Genomic DNA, 13,737 nt, shown 5'->3' with positions numbered 1-13,737 from the left:
CATTTGATTTTGTAGGGGTTAATAGTGTTCTAAGGAACAGTGAGGAAGGGAGGTAGTGACGTTGAACTTGGAGTATAAGGTTTTCTCATTTAGGCACATAGATCGCCTTAGAATGAGTGGATTAAGTTATCGGTTAAGCGTTAATGATTGATAGCATCATTGATGGTATTGAGGTGACAGTTGGGTGTTGAGTATTCTGGGTTTTATGCTCATTTTTGTTGTGAGGATTTATCGGTATTGAGGTTCTTTTCTAGTAGTATGTAGTGATCATTATGGGGAGTACCGAGAATAATACTTGTTCTTTTGTTATTATGATATTGTCTTAAGGATATTCGAAGAGATATCTTTTAGTAGTGGCTTGATGATTTGGTGGGATGATAGGATAGAATTGTGGTTGGAATGAGTGGCAGTAGAGGTGTTATGGTGTTGTGGTGTGATACTTAGTGCTGATGAGCAGAGTGGTTTAAGGTAGGATCCAAATGCAGTTTGGAAATTACGAGTTATTTGTTGTGTGTTGTCAGGTAGGTGATGGATTGTGTGATAGTTGAAACAATTGTGGAACGTGTGATCATGTATCATTGTATTGCATAGAGTTTCTCATTGGGAGATTATTGGGTAGGATGGGACGCGGTGTCCAACGTACAGTAATGGTTCCTAGTGTTAGTATGTTGAGGGCGTTGGTGCTTTCATCTGATTAGTTTTGGTTAGCATAGTGTTGCAAAGAAGTGTGTGCGAGGTTTTTATGTTGATTGTGTAGGACGGTCCGATGATGGCGAGGTGTTCGTGGTCCTGTATGTGTTCCAAGTTGGTTTTTCTCCTTGTGTATAAAGAGTTCAATTCATCTTAGGTGAGATTGGGTGTCCATGGTTGGACAAACGATGAGTAGTATATTACAGGTTGTCGGGTCTATTTAGGTGTGAGTCGTCGGACTTTTGTGGGAGTGGGGTTCGTTACCCTTTCCGTTGTTCTAGTTCTGGCAAGGACGTCGTTTGTTGTGAGTTTTGTTATCCATTTAGGAATTGTGCGCGCCTGTGGGTAGACAAACCTATGAGTGGTTGTTATATTGTTGGGGGTTCATCGGTAGAGGTTCTGATCGAATGAGTCGACTCACTTCCTCGGAGGGAGGTGGAGTCTTTGGTTTCTGTAGAGCTCATTTTGAGTGTGGCTTTGACCGATGGTATATGAGGCATAAGTTGTTGAATGGGGATTGTATGTTTTCAAGATCTAGTACTGGTGGTGGTGGCAAGGAATTGTCATGAATGAAAAATTGAGGATGATCAGGTGATGTGGTGTGAGTCATGTATTTGGATGTTTGTATCGATGATTGATTCTAACAATGTTTTGAGGACAGGTGTTGGTATTGTCGAACGTTGTGCAGCTAGAGAGTGATTATGGGATTCCATTAAGGAATAATGAGAATGATTGGCTTTGGGTTTTGAGGTTTCAGACATGAGATAGTCGTATTGTGTGTTTTAACGAGGTCAGAATTGAATCGAATGGTGTTATGGAGTTGTTTACCTGATATGGGTATTATGAGAAGATTAGGAAGCTTGGATGTTGATCGATGATTGAGACATTTGATGCCTTGTCATTTTGTTTGTAATGGTTATGTGGTTGAAGTATGATTGAGATTATAATGATAGGTATGTGACTGTATAGTTATTGAGATTATGTAGAGCGATGGATTGATTAGAGAGTGGATCTCGTGGTTGCTTTGAGAACTATGTGGGGTTGTGTTTGAGGTTAAACCTGAGGATATGAACGACATCTATGTTGAGATCGGATCGATGATGAGAATGGCTTGGCCAACCATTGCTCCTGAGTCAGTCCATCTCTAGCACGATGTCGAGTCAAAGGTCAATGATTGTTTTAAGTTAACGTAAATAGTAAGAGTATGCTATTTGGATGTGTGTTAGTGTGGTGGTGTGGGTTCAGGAAGTTGTCTCGGGTGATGAGGTGTGTTAGGTGGGACCCAGTGCCTGATCTGTTTGATTATTAAAGATTTTGTTTCGAGGATTTGTGTCTTGAGTACAGGATAATATGCTTATTGATTTGGTGACTAATGCTTATATAATCATTGGGGGACTCATTGTTTAATTATCTTGAAGTTATTAAGAGTAACGATGGTCATATAGTGTGATTAGTAGTTGTTGGTATAGTTATGTAGTGGTGTAGCTGTGTGTTGGTCCGACTGAGAGGTGTAGAACTGAGTTTGAGCTAAATTGTGTAATGGACGGAGTTTCTTGTTTGGGGTCTTATGTGTCCTTTAGAGGATGAGTTGGGTTTGGACGTTATCATGTTAGGTGGTCTGGCGACCATTCATCTCTTGGGTTTTGGAACCTTTCGTGGTAGTGTAGAATGGACCGATGTCCATTATGAGTTAGGTGTATGGTCTAGTTGGTCTTGTGTTATGATGAGGTGAGAGATAGGTAACCACATTAGGTTTTGGTGGCAGTGGTGTGTGATTGCCTAGTGACGTCCGATGTCAAAGGCAATAATATTGGTGAGTTCATAGTTTTGGGGTTTTGTGAGGTGTTCTCGGAAAATGTGTGGCTGTTAGCCTTCTTCATAAGGAGGGTAGATTGTAATATTTCCATTTTTCATCATTTTCCATTTTCTAAAATTTTTGTTGTTGCAAGGGCATTTTGTCTTTTCACATTTTTCATGCCGGACACTGCGGAGTGTGCCGGTTATGTCCGAGAGTTTTTTAGAGCATTTCATTGAGTCCAGAACTCTTTGAAATGCAAATGTTAGTCATTTTTGTATTTTTCCATTTTACGGACCGGACAGTTCCGTGTGGGACTCGCTACCGGGACTGTTGCATACAGGGATTTTAATTGGGTTCATTTGCATCATATTTATTTTATTTAATGTGTTTTATGTAATTGTGAAATAGATGTATATATATTTTTATATGGTGTAAAAAAAAATGAAAAGAAAAAGGAAAAATAAAAGAAAAAGGGTAGGGCCCACATTTTTGTTAAAATTGGACCAAAGAAGTATTTTTAGCCTCATTTTCTCACTTTGCTTCCTCTCTACCCGCTGGTATCTTTCTCAGCCTCTCAAATTCCATTTTTTTTTTTTTTTTTTTTTTTTTTACTTCGAAAGCTTAAACCTTGATTTCTTCTTCAATACTTGGTATTTTTAAGTGCCGTTTGCGGCAAATTGAAGCTCACGACGAGATTTACAAATTGATCAGAGCAATTTCTAATTTGAAGCACTCTAGGGAATTCGTGATCTAGGGCACAAATTGGGACTTTTGACTTAGATTGAGGTAGGGGTTTCTAATTCCCAATTTCTTGTTCCTTTGTAAGTTAATTTCTTGTTAATTGTTGCTATCATGTTTAATTGATGTTAATTAACCCTAAAATGATTTTATTGTGGTGTATAAAGTTCTTAATTTGATGTATTAATTGATGTGTATGAAAAACATGCTTAAGTGTGGATTTCCTATGCCTATTGTATTACTAATTGCTGGAAATGATGTATGTAAGCATGTATAATTTTTTTTAGAATTTTTTGTGAAGCATGCCTCATTTAAATTATTTGCCTTGAAAATGATATAATTGTTGTAATAGAAAGTTTATGCTTATATGTGTTGATGGTATTATGTGAGAAGTATGCCTAAATGTTAATTTCCATACCATGGTGTTTATTATTTTCCTAGAAATTTCTATGAAGAAGCATGTTAAATTGTGAAGTGTAAATCTCCTCTATTTTCATACTATTGAAAAAAAATAAAAAAATAAAAGAAAATAAAAAAATTACATGGCATGCATCCATAGAATTGGGCATGAACAAAAAAAGGAGGTGGGGGTGGGGAGGGGGACGAAGTGTTTTGAAATGAAAGTGAAAGTGATTTTTGGGAAATTTTTTTGATAAAATGGTTTTTTTGAGAAAACCCGGTCGCCGCGGAGCTACCATAGGGCCGTGGTGTTAATATAACCTAGAGGGAATTAGGGAGATTGTCCTAGTGTGATTGAGTTATCTGGGCTCCAAATGACACTGCGGAGGTACCAACGGTCAGGGACAATAGTCAATCCTTCTCTCATGTCGCCGCGGAGTCACCACGGACAGGTTATATTAACAGTTTGAAAAGTGATGGATTTAGATTTTGAAAATGGGGAGCGACATTTATGGCATCACACATCATGGCACATCATTGTTATTTTGGAATTGGAATTAATATTGTATTCCTTCTCGGCATAGTATAACCCCGCTTCCTATTTCTATTCATTGTTTGGATTCACGGGGTCATAAGATGTGTGCCTTAGGCACCACCTACTGAGCTTTATGCTCACCCTATTATATTTAACATTTTTTTTCAAGACATGGAAGGGAAGTGGCGGATGACGCTCTTCCATAAGGTTTGATGGTTAGTAGATCGTTTTGACATACTTTGTAGCTATGATTTCATTTTATTATTTATTTATTTATTTATTTATTATTATTATTTTTATAAATCCTGGGATAGTAAGTGTTGAGGCTGAAATTCGCGCAATTCGATACGATACCGTTTTCCTGCAAGGAAGAGAGGAGAAGATCGATGAACCTTGACGGCACCGGTGTGGTGCCTGCCAAGAGCTCTCCGACGATCAAATTAGTCACGGAGGTCTAAAAAGAAGGCAGGGATTCATAATAGTTTTTACGTCGTACCTTCTTTAATGGCTTGATGCCCTATTTATGGCTGTCGATTGGAATCAAAATCGTTCCGCTGATATCGATGGTTGACCTTATCTTCCGCTTGTGCGAAATCATATGAGATTTATTACCAAATTTGTCGGGATATGATTTAATCCTTTTGACCTCCTCTAGTTATAGTAGGATTATTCTTACTTGTTGAACCACGTTATATTTGATTTCATTATCCTTGATAATGAAATCTAATCAATCTTATCGAGGGTAGGGTATATTTATATTTTTCCCTATCAGTTGCCCCCCATTCCCAAGCTTACACGTCTAGCTTTGGGAATGTAATAAATAATAATAATACTTTTTTTTTTTTTTTTTGTCAACCCCGGTGAACAGTACCCGCGGGTACTATTCACGTAAATAGTAACTTAGGGATTTTTTTTTTTTTAATACCCCTGTGAACAGTACCCGCGGGCACTATTCATGTGAATAGTAACTCAGGGTGTTTTTTTTTTTTTTTTTTTTGCACCTGAGGGAACAGTACCCTCGGGGTACTGTTCAGGAACAGTCGCGGGTACTGTTCCTTGAATAGTTTTTTTTTTTTTTTTTTTTTTTTTTTTTTTTTTTGTGTGGCACCCGAGGGAACAATACCCTTGGGTACTGTGCATGAACAGTACCGCGGGTACTGTTCATGAATAGTAATAATAATATTTTTTATTTTATTTTTCAACCCCGGTGAACAGTTCCTGCGGGTACTATTCCCGCGGGCACTATTCATGTGAATAGTAACTCAAGGTTTTTTTTTTTTTTTTTTTTTTCACCCGAGGGAACAGTACTCTTCCTTTTATAAGGGAATAAATTATACGAGTTTCACTCCTTAATAAGGGAATTGAACTTTACGAGTTTTACTCAGCTCGTCCCTTTAGTAAGGGAATTGAACTTTACGAGTTTTACTCAGCTCACCTCTTTAATAAAGGATTTTTATTTACTATCCCTTATTGTAAGGGGACATTAATTATGGGATTCATCCAACCTAGGTCCTTGTAGTACAGGACATTCATTTATTATCCTTATATTACAGGGATATGGATTACGGGATTCATTCAACCCGGGTCCTGATAATACAAGATACTTATCCCTTATAGTCCAGGGATATGGATGACGGGATTCATTCAACCTGGGTCTTTGTAATACAGGACACTCATTTACTATTCTCTTATAGTACGGGGAGACGGATTACGGGATTCATTCAGCCCGGGTCCTTTAATACAGGACACTCATTTACTATCTGTAATGTTATGATATATATATATATATATATATATATATATATATATATATATATATATATATATAATGCTAAAAGAAAAAGAAATAAAGCAAGTGGGCCCCACCCGTGTTTTAAGACACACAAAAAGTGTACAAGGCATTACACGACCCACGACCCAATTGTTTTCTCTCTCTTTCTCTGCTGCATCTTTCCCCTCTCGGCATCTCACTGCTTCTTTTTCTTTCTGCAATCTCAAAACTTTATCTAGCTTTAAACTTTTGGATTTTGGTAGAGCATTGTGAAGCAAAGGTGGAGAGCTCGTCAAGGCCTTCAATTTGATAGGAGCCAATCATCATTTGGTGCACTCTAGGGAGTTCAAAATTCTAGGGTTCTTGGGCTTGGATTTGGGGATTTTGGGAGTTTTCACTTTCATTGAGGTAGGGGTGTTCTAATCTACAATTTCTTAGTTTTTTGTGAATTTTTCCCCTTAAATTTGATCCTATGCATGCTAATTTTGATTATCTAGTTTGTGGTTGAAGTATGTTTAATTAAAATGCTAAATGTGTTCCATGTGTTAATTGAATTCATATACACGACTAGATTTATTACGGTGATTGAGCATGTTTGGTGTTGACATATTGTATGTCCTAAGATTATGTATTTTTATTTATTTATTTATTGCTTTGAAAGAAAATGATGCTATGGTCAATAAATAAATAAAAGAAATGATTGCTTAGAAATTTCTATTAAATTGTGATAATGATGTAAATGAAATGTGTGAGAGCCTATGGTTGAATTGATAAATCGAAACATACACATTCATGCATTCATTGGGAAAATGAAATTATTTTGGGGAAAATATTTTTTAAAGGAGTTTGCGAAAACCGGACGCCTAGGAGGCGCCTAGTGGTCCGTGGTGTTAGTGTAGTCTAGAAGGGATCATGGTTGAGCTAACTAGGCCGGATGCGACGCCTTGGAGGTGCCTTGTGGTCATGGATAGTTAGTCAACCCTCCATTCGTGACGCATTGGAGGTGCCTTGGGTCGGATTACACTAACGGTTTTGGAAGTTGAAACGGAAATGTTTCGGAAAATGGGGAGTAACATTTGCATATTACACTTCATGACATTGTGGTTAACTTGTGATTGGGTGGTATTTGTTACATACTTGTTATTGTATTTGAGAGTGTGTGTTTCCTTATAGCATGATCCCTTTCACTTTTTATCTATTCATTGTATGGATTCATGGGGATATAAGAAGTGTGTGTTAGACACTTCCTACTGAGCTTATGCTCACCCCATTATTTCTAACATTTTTCAGGACATGGAAAAGAGGTGGCGGACGACGATCCACCACGATTTTAGACGAGCATGGAGACCTATTTTATTTTTTTTGTTATCTTTTGTATTAAAACTCTCTAATATTTTGTAAATGTATTATTAACTAACTCGTAAAACTTTAGTTTAATTAGTATAATGTTGTAAACCATGGACTTTTAAATTCTAATTACGCTTTTTGGACTGTAACTTGATGTAACCAAAGTATGTTCCTTGTTGGATGAGATGGAGGAATGGGATTTTGTATGTATGTAGTCACTTTGGAGATGTGATATAATATATGTATATTGCGTTGGGACAGGATATGTTAGATTTAAGGCCCAGTGAGGCCATTGTATTTATTTTTTTTGTATTTCAACAGGTTGTTTAGAGACATTTTCTGCGGAGGTCATGTCGAAATTTTTATAGATTTTTATTATTATTTTGGTATCTAATTGGGTCGTTACACTATCCCCTTTTAGTACGGGGATACGGATTACGAGATTTATTCAGCCCGGGTCCTTGTAATACAGGACACTTATTTACTATCCCCTTATAGTACGGGGATTCGGATTACAGGATTCATTCAGCCCGGGTCCTTGTAATACATGACACTCATTTACTATCCCTTATAGTACGGGGATACTGCACGTATAAACTAAAAGGAATTTTATTAAACACCATCATTATTAAAAACAAAATAACACGTGATGGAGCTACCCTCCATTTAAAATGATTAACTAAGATGCCCCCAGTCTTTTTTGTGAATGACTTGATAAGGCTAATTCCAGTCGCGAGACAATTTCTAGTCGGTATACTCATCTGAGTTATTCTCATGATATGTGCTGTCACTCTGGCTGAAGAACGATTTCTTATATTTGGTATTATTTTCATCCCTGGCGAGAGGGGCTGGCCTCTTTTTGTCTTCTCCTTCCTTCCGTGCACTCATGGTGTCTTCAGCGTTGATGTGTTTTTGCGCTCTGACTAGCAACTCTATCATGCTGGTGGGAGGTTCTTTTGATAAGGAGAACAAGAATCTGGAGGTTTGGAGTCCTCCTATGAAAGCGGTCAAAGCTACCTTGTCGTCCGCCTCTTCTATCTGCAACATCTCTGCGTTGAATCGGGTGATGTATTCCCGAATCGACTCTTCCTTTTGTTGCTCCACGGTAAACAGGTAGGTAGCCGGCCTTCTATGCCTCTGACCTGCAATGAAGTGGCTCACAAACTGCTTACTCAATTCTTCGAAGGTGTTGATGGTTCTTGGCTTCAACTTGTTGAACCAAACTCTCGCTGATCCATTAAGTGTGGTGGGAAAAGCTCGGCACATGATTTCATTTGGCACAACGTGTAAATGCATAAGAGCTTGAAAAGTTTCTAGGTGATCGAGGGGATCTTTGGTCCCATCGAAGCTTTCCAACAAGGGCATCCTGAACTTGCTAGGTAGTGGACATTTCATAACGGCGGGACTGAAAGGCAAGTTGGTCCTTTGTACCAGGTTATCTACGGCGGCAGGACCTTTCCCTTTCATAGCCTGCATTACATCTTCCATTTTTCCCTTGAGATCCTTGATCTGCAAGTTGAGATGGGTAAATTTCTTTGTCTTTTCCTTAAGACAGAAGGCTATGCTTTCAGGAGGTCGGGAACTCCGTAGGAGAGATAGGTGAACCACCTCTCTATGTCAGGTTCCCACCTGGCTTTGTTCCACTTCAGTCTCAATTTGGGGGGAATGATTATCCCTCTCTTCAAGATTTTCATTACCTCCGTTTGGACTTGAGAGATCTTGTCCTGGAAAGTTTTGTTGAGCCGGTGGAACAAGGTGTTGCAAGAGCGTTGCATTTTGCTGGATCAACTGGTTCATACCCTGACTAAGAGTTTGAACTTGTAGTTCCAACGCTGCAAGCCGTGCCTGGTCGTTTGGGACGTTCAGGTTTTCACCCGACTCTACCCTTTGACCAGATCCCTGCGACGGTGTTCCTTCGGTAACCATACCGGACTGCAAACGTATATACCCAACGAGTAATTAATTGATTCAAGGGAATCGTGATTCCCACAGATGGCGCCAACTGTTGAGGCTGAAATTCGCCAATCTGATACGATACCGTTTTCCTGCAAGGAAGAGAGGAGAAGATCAATGAACCTTGACGGCACCGGTGTGGTGCCTGCCAAGAGCTCTCCGACGATCAAATTAGTCACGGAGGTCTAAAAAGAAGGCAGGGATTCATAATAGTTTTTACGTCGTACCTTCTTTAATGGCTTGATGCCCTATTTATGGCTGTCGATTGGAATCAAAATCGTTCCGCTGATATCGATGGTTGACCTTATCTTCCGATTGTGCGAAATCATAGGAGATTTATTACCAGATTTGTCGGGATATGATTTAATCCTTTTGACCTCCTCTAGTTATAGTAGGATTATTCTTACTTGTTGAACCACGTCAGATTTGATTTCATTATCCTTGATAATGAAATCTAATCAATCTTATCGAGGGTAGGGTAGGTTTATATTTTTCCCTATCAGTAAGTATATTATGTATTGACATAGGAAAGGATGGTAGTGCCCTTAGTTGATCTCGGTTCAGGTAAGGACCCGATTAGCGATTTCGGACCCTCGAGTTCCAGTCGTTACATATATTGCAGAGGAGAGGAATCTCACTGCAACAATGTTGCATATCACTAGCGACCAACAAACAGCTAGTAGGTGGTGTTGGACTAAAATATAAATTCCTGACAAATAAAAAATAATTAAAAAAGAAAAGTTACATTGCTATGTTAACCCATTGAATTCATTGGAAGCATCATTAACATGTCCAGGTGATCGATGAAGACAAAGGCAAAAAAGAATTATAGAAAAGTTATTTTTTAATCTGCATTAGGTAACAATTATCGTCACAATGACAAGATTATGTTAATTTACTATAATTTTAATCACCACAACAATGCATATATAAACACTGCAAACACAACTGCAAAAGTCAGGTCTTTGTTCATGGAAGTCATGGCTGAAAGTATTGTAACAGATCTCTTCTTTCCGATCTTCCTCTTAGCCGTAGTTTTCCTCATCCTAAAGCATTTCAAATCTTATTTCCTATCAAAAAGTACTCTACCACTTCCACCAGGACCAAGTCCGTGGCCAATCTTGGGCAATATTCTTCAAATTGGAGAAAAGCCTCATATCAGTTTAGCAAACTTTGCTCAATCCTACGGCCCACTCATGTCACTGAGACTAGGAGCTCAAATCATGATCGTTGGATCATCACCGGCTGCTGCAGAGGAAATTCTTAAGGCCAATGATCGTACTTTATCTGCACGATATGTTCCTCATGTAGCACCAGCTAAGAGCCCAGAACTAAATTATTTATCTATGGGGTGGGCTCTAGAGTGCAATGATGCATGGAAGAACTTGCGTACTGTATGCCGAAGTGAACTCTTCTCTAGCAAGGCAATAGAGTCTCAAGCATGTTTGAGAGAGGAAAAGGTAGGGGAGATGGTGAGGTTTTTGAGTGTGATGGAGGGAAAGGAAGTGAAAGTTGGAGAAGTAGTTTTTGCTACTGTGTTTAATATATTGAGTAATGTTCTCGTGTCGAGAGATTTTATTCGGTTAGAGGAAGAAAATGTGGATGGAGGAATGAAGGCTCTGGCAAGAAAACTCCTGGAGGTGTCTGCAACTCCAAATCTTTCCGATTTTTATCCAATTTTCAGTGCATTAGACCTTCAGGGTCTGAATAAGAAGTCGAAGGAGTTGGTGGCGAAGATTTTTGCTGTTTGGGAGCCCAGCATAGAAGAAAGAAGAGATCAAAGAAGAGGGGATGCTTCGAGCCAAAAAGATTTCTTGGACACACTCATCGATGCTGCTTTTACCAATGATCAAATCAACTATCTTCTCATGGTTTGCTCTCTCCTCTCCTCTCTTTGCATATCACACAAATTAATATATACTAGTAGCAAAACCTTGCCTGCACAAACATATGCTGAATAAAAGCAAGCTTCTTCTGAACAATTTGAGGACAGTTTTGTTGAATAATTCATTTGAACTAGTTCACTGGTCTAAATTTAAGTTATTAGACCAATGAATAACAAGTCTTGACCAAGGTTGGACAGGTCTAGTTTCACTTCAGTCAGGCTAAGTTTTCCATACTGTTTGCGGCAGTATGTTCAGTAGTTCCAAAAGATTAGCATGGCATATTGTTTTGAAGAGTACTATGTAGGTTCCAAAGTTAATTTTTGGCAATTTTTAATTTTTTGTTTAAAGAGAGTGGCAATTTTTAATTTTTTGTTTAAAGAGAGCATTTTTTCTGCACCATGTAAGAGTTGTTGATTAGCATATTATTACAATATTATACTCACTGCTGGTAACATGTTTGCACTTTCAGGAGCTATTCACTGCTGGTACAGATACTAGCACTTCAACAGTTGAGTGGGCAATGGCAGAATTGATAAAAAATCCAGAATCCATGAAGAAAGTTTGTGAAGAGTTGACAAGAGAAATCAACCAGCATTCGCTGAAAGAATCTGATCTAGCTCAGCTACCTTATCTTCAAGCCTGCGTAAAAGAAACTCTGAGGTTGCATCCTCCAGCACCATTGCTGCTTCCTCACCGTGCACCTGACTCATGCAAACTGATGAATTACACCGTCCCTAAAGATTCTCAAATAGTAGTAAATATTTGGACAATTGGGCGAGACCCCATGATTTGGGAAGAGCCATTGAAATTTAAACCAGAGCGATTCCTCAACGCGACATTGGATTTCAAAGGGAATGATTTTGAATTCTTACCTTTTGGTGCTGGAAGAAGAATCTGCCCTGGTATTCCCATGGCAGCAAAGCAAGTTCCTTTAATACTTGCTTCACTGTTTCGTTCTTTCGATTGGTCTCTTCCACATGGAAATGATCCCAATGAGCTAGACATGAATGAGAAGTTCGCTGTAACACTGCAGAAGGAACAACCCCTGGTCCTCATTCCTACAATTAAATAATGACAATGGAGTGCTCCAATCTCCTTAGCTTCTATACTAGTATGATCACTGAAATAATATATTATCATCACAAATATGTTCCTGTTATAGTGGTGGTTGGAGAATGAAAGTTCAATTTCTAGTTTCGATATAAAGTTGCACTTTTCTTCATCAAAAGATCTCACAGTAGATTTTTATGTCCAGTTAAAGTGGCAAAATTTTATAAAGCTCAATCCGAGGTTGTTTTAGTTACATTTTCATACTCAAGTCTCAAATCATTTAAACATGGCATGTACACAAAAGATTGATGCCACAAGTGGTTTGTTTTGATTTCATTGTTGCTTACCTTGGAACAGTCTCATTGTGAACATTGTTTCTACCATTGTTACTGCAAGCAACTGTTGACTTGAAGGATATTGGATAACTTGTAGGATATAGATTTTCATGGGTGGCCACACCTTTTATGTCAATGGACTCAAGTAGCGGTTATCTTGGTAACTTTTGTTGCCATCTGTGTTTGGATTCAACCCAAAGAAGCTGCTTAAGATGACCAATTGCACCGAGACAGCCACGTGAACCCATTACTTTCCTTCATTCTCTTTTCATTTTTTTTTTTTTTTTTTTTTTTTTTTTTTTTTTTTTTTTCACTTCATTTACAATCCATCAGAACCCACGTGCAGGAGATCAAACCACAAAGAAATTTGGCCCAACAAATCTTCATGGGCCCGCGAGTACACATTACATCATCACACATCCTTTCTTTCTCTTCCCACTTCGACTACTCCTTATCACCTTTCATTAAACAATAAAAATAAATATATATCATACATATTTGGACAACATCAACTCAGACCCATTTCTCTTTCCATTTAATGTATATCATCCAACCATTACATCAGTCAACAAAAAAAAACAAAAGAAAAACAAGCCTCGTGAATGAACCGAGAAATGTGGCCAAAAAATCATTTTCGTGGGCCCCACCACACTACTTTTTCTTTTTCTCTTTTTCCACCTTTTTCTTTTCTTTCGGCTAGCCCACCTTCTAATCTCCATCTTCTCTTTCCACTACACCCATCAACACAATCAAACATTACATATATTATAAATATATATAATATGTAGCAAAAATCAAATACAAATCCCATTTCTCTTGCTCTCTTCAGCACCACCTGCCATCTGAAGCAAAAATATATATATATATATATATATATATATATATCATATATAATCAAATCAAACCATTAAATCTCAAATCTCAATTAGGCAAATCTCCAATTTAAATAAATACACAATCTTGACAACATAAAAATTATGAAATTAAAATCCTAAAAATTCGAGTTATCACAAATGTTGTGCACCACAGATACAGAGCTAGGATCGCCCTACATAGCAATTTGTTTGGATTATATTTGACATTTTTTTTTTTTAATGGAATATGTAGTTTAGTGTTTTTACACATATATATTGTGAATAAAGTGTATTAATCAATTCATGAGATGGATTGAGGTGTCGGGTTTATTCATTTATGCGATAGGTGATCATATGCGGGATTAAATGACCAATCAAAGA

General features: G+C 38.0%; 1 protein-coding gene across 1 annotated transcript; it reads left to right on the top strand.

The window, feature by feature from the left end:
- The first annotated feature begins 10,211 nt into the window (after nt 1-10,211).
- Nucleotides 10,212-12,287, top strand: LOC132281545 ((S)-N-methylcoclaurine 3'-hydroxylase isozyme 1-like). The gene is made up of 2 exons (XM_059783240.1): nt 10,212-11,102; nt 11,587-12,287. The coding sequence occupies exons 1-2, from the start codon at nt 10,212-10,214 to the stop codon at nt 12,187-12,189; spliced, it is 1,494 nt and encodes a 497-aa protein (XP_059639223.1). The 3' UTR covers nt 12,190-12,287.
- Nucleotides 12,288-13,737: the final 1,450 nt, after the last annotated feature.

This window comes from Cornus florida, unplaced genomic scaffold (genome assembly GCF_030987335.1).
Source record: "Cornus florida cultivar Cherokee Brave unplaced genomic scaffold, ASM3098733v1 CherokeeBrave_3.0.0_Hap2_Chr11, whole genome shotgun sequence".
NCBI lineage: Eukaryota > Viridiplantae > Streptophyta > Magnoliopsida > Cornales > Cornaceae > Cornus > Cornus florida.
Note: the sequence above shows the minus strand (reverse complement) of the source record. Positions and strands in the feature narration are given on the sequence as shown.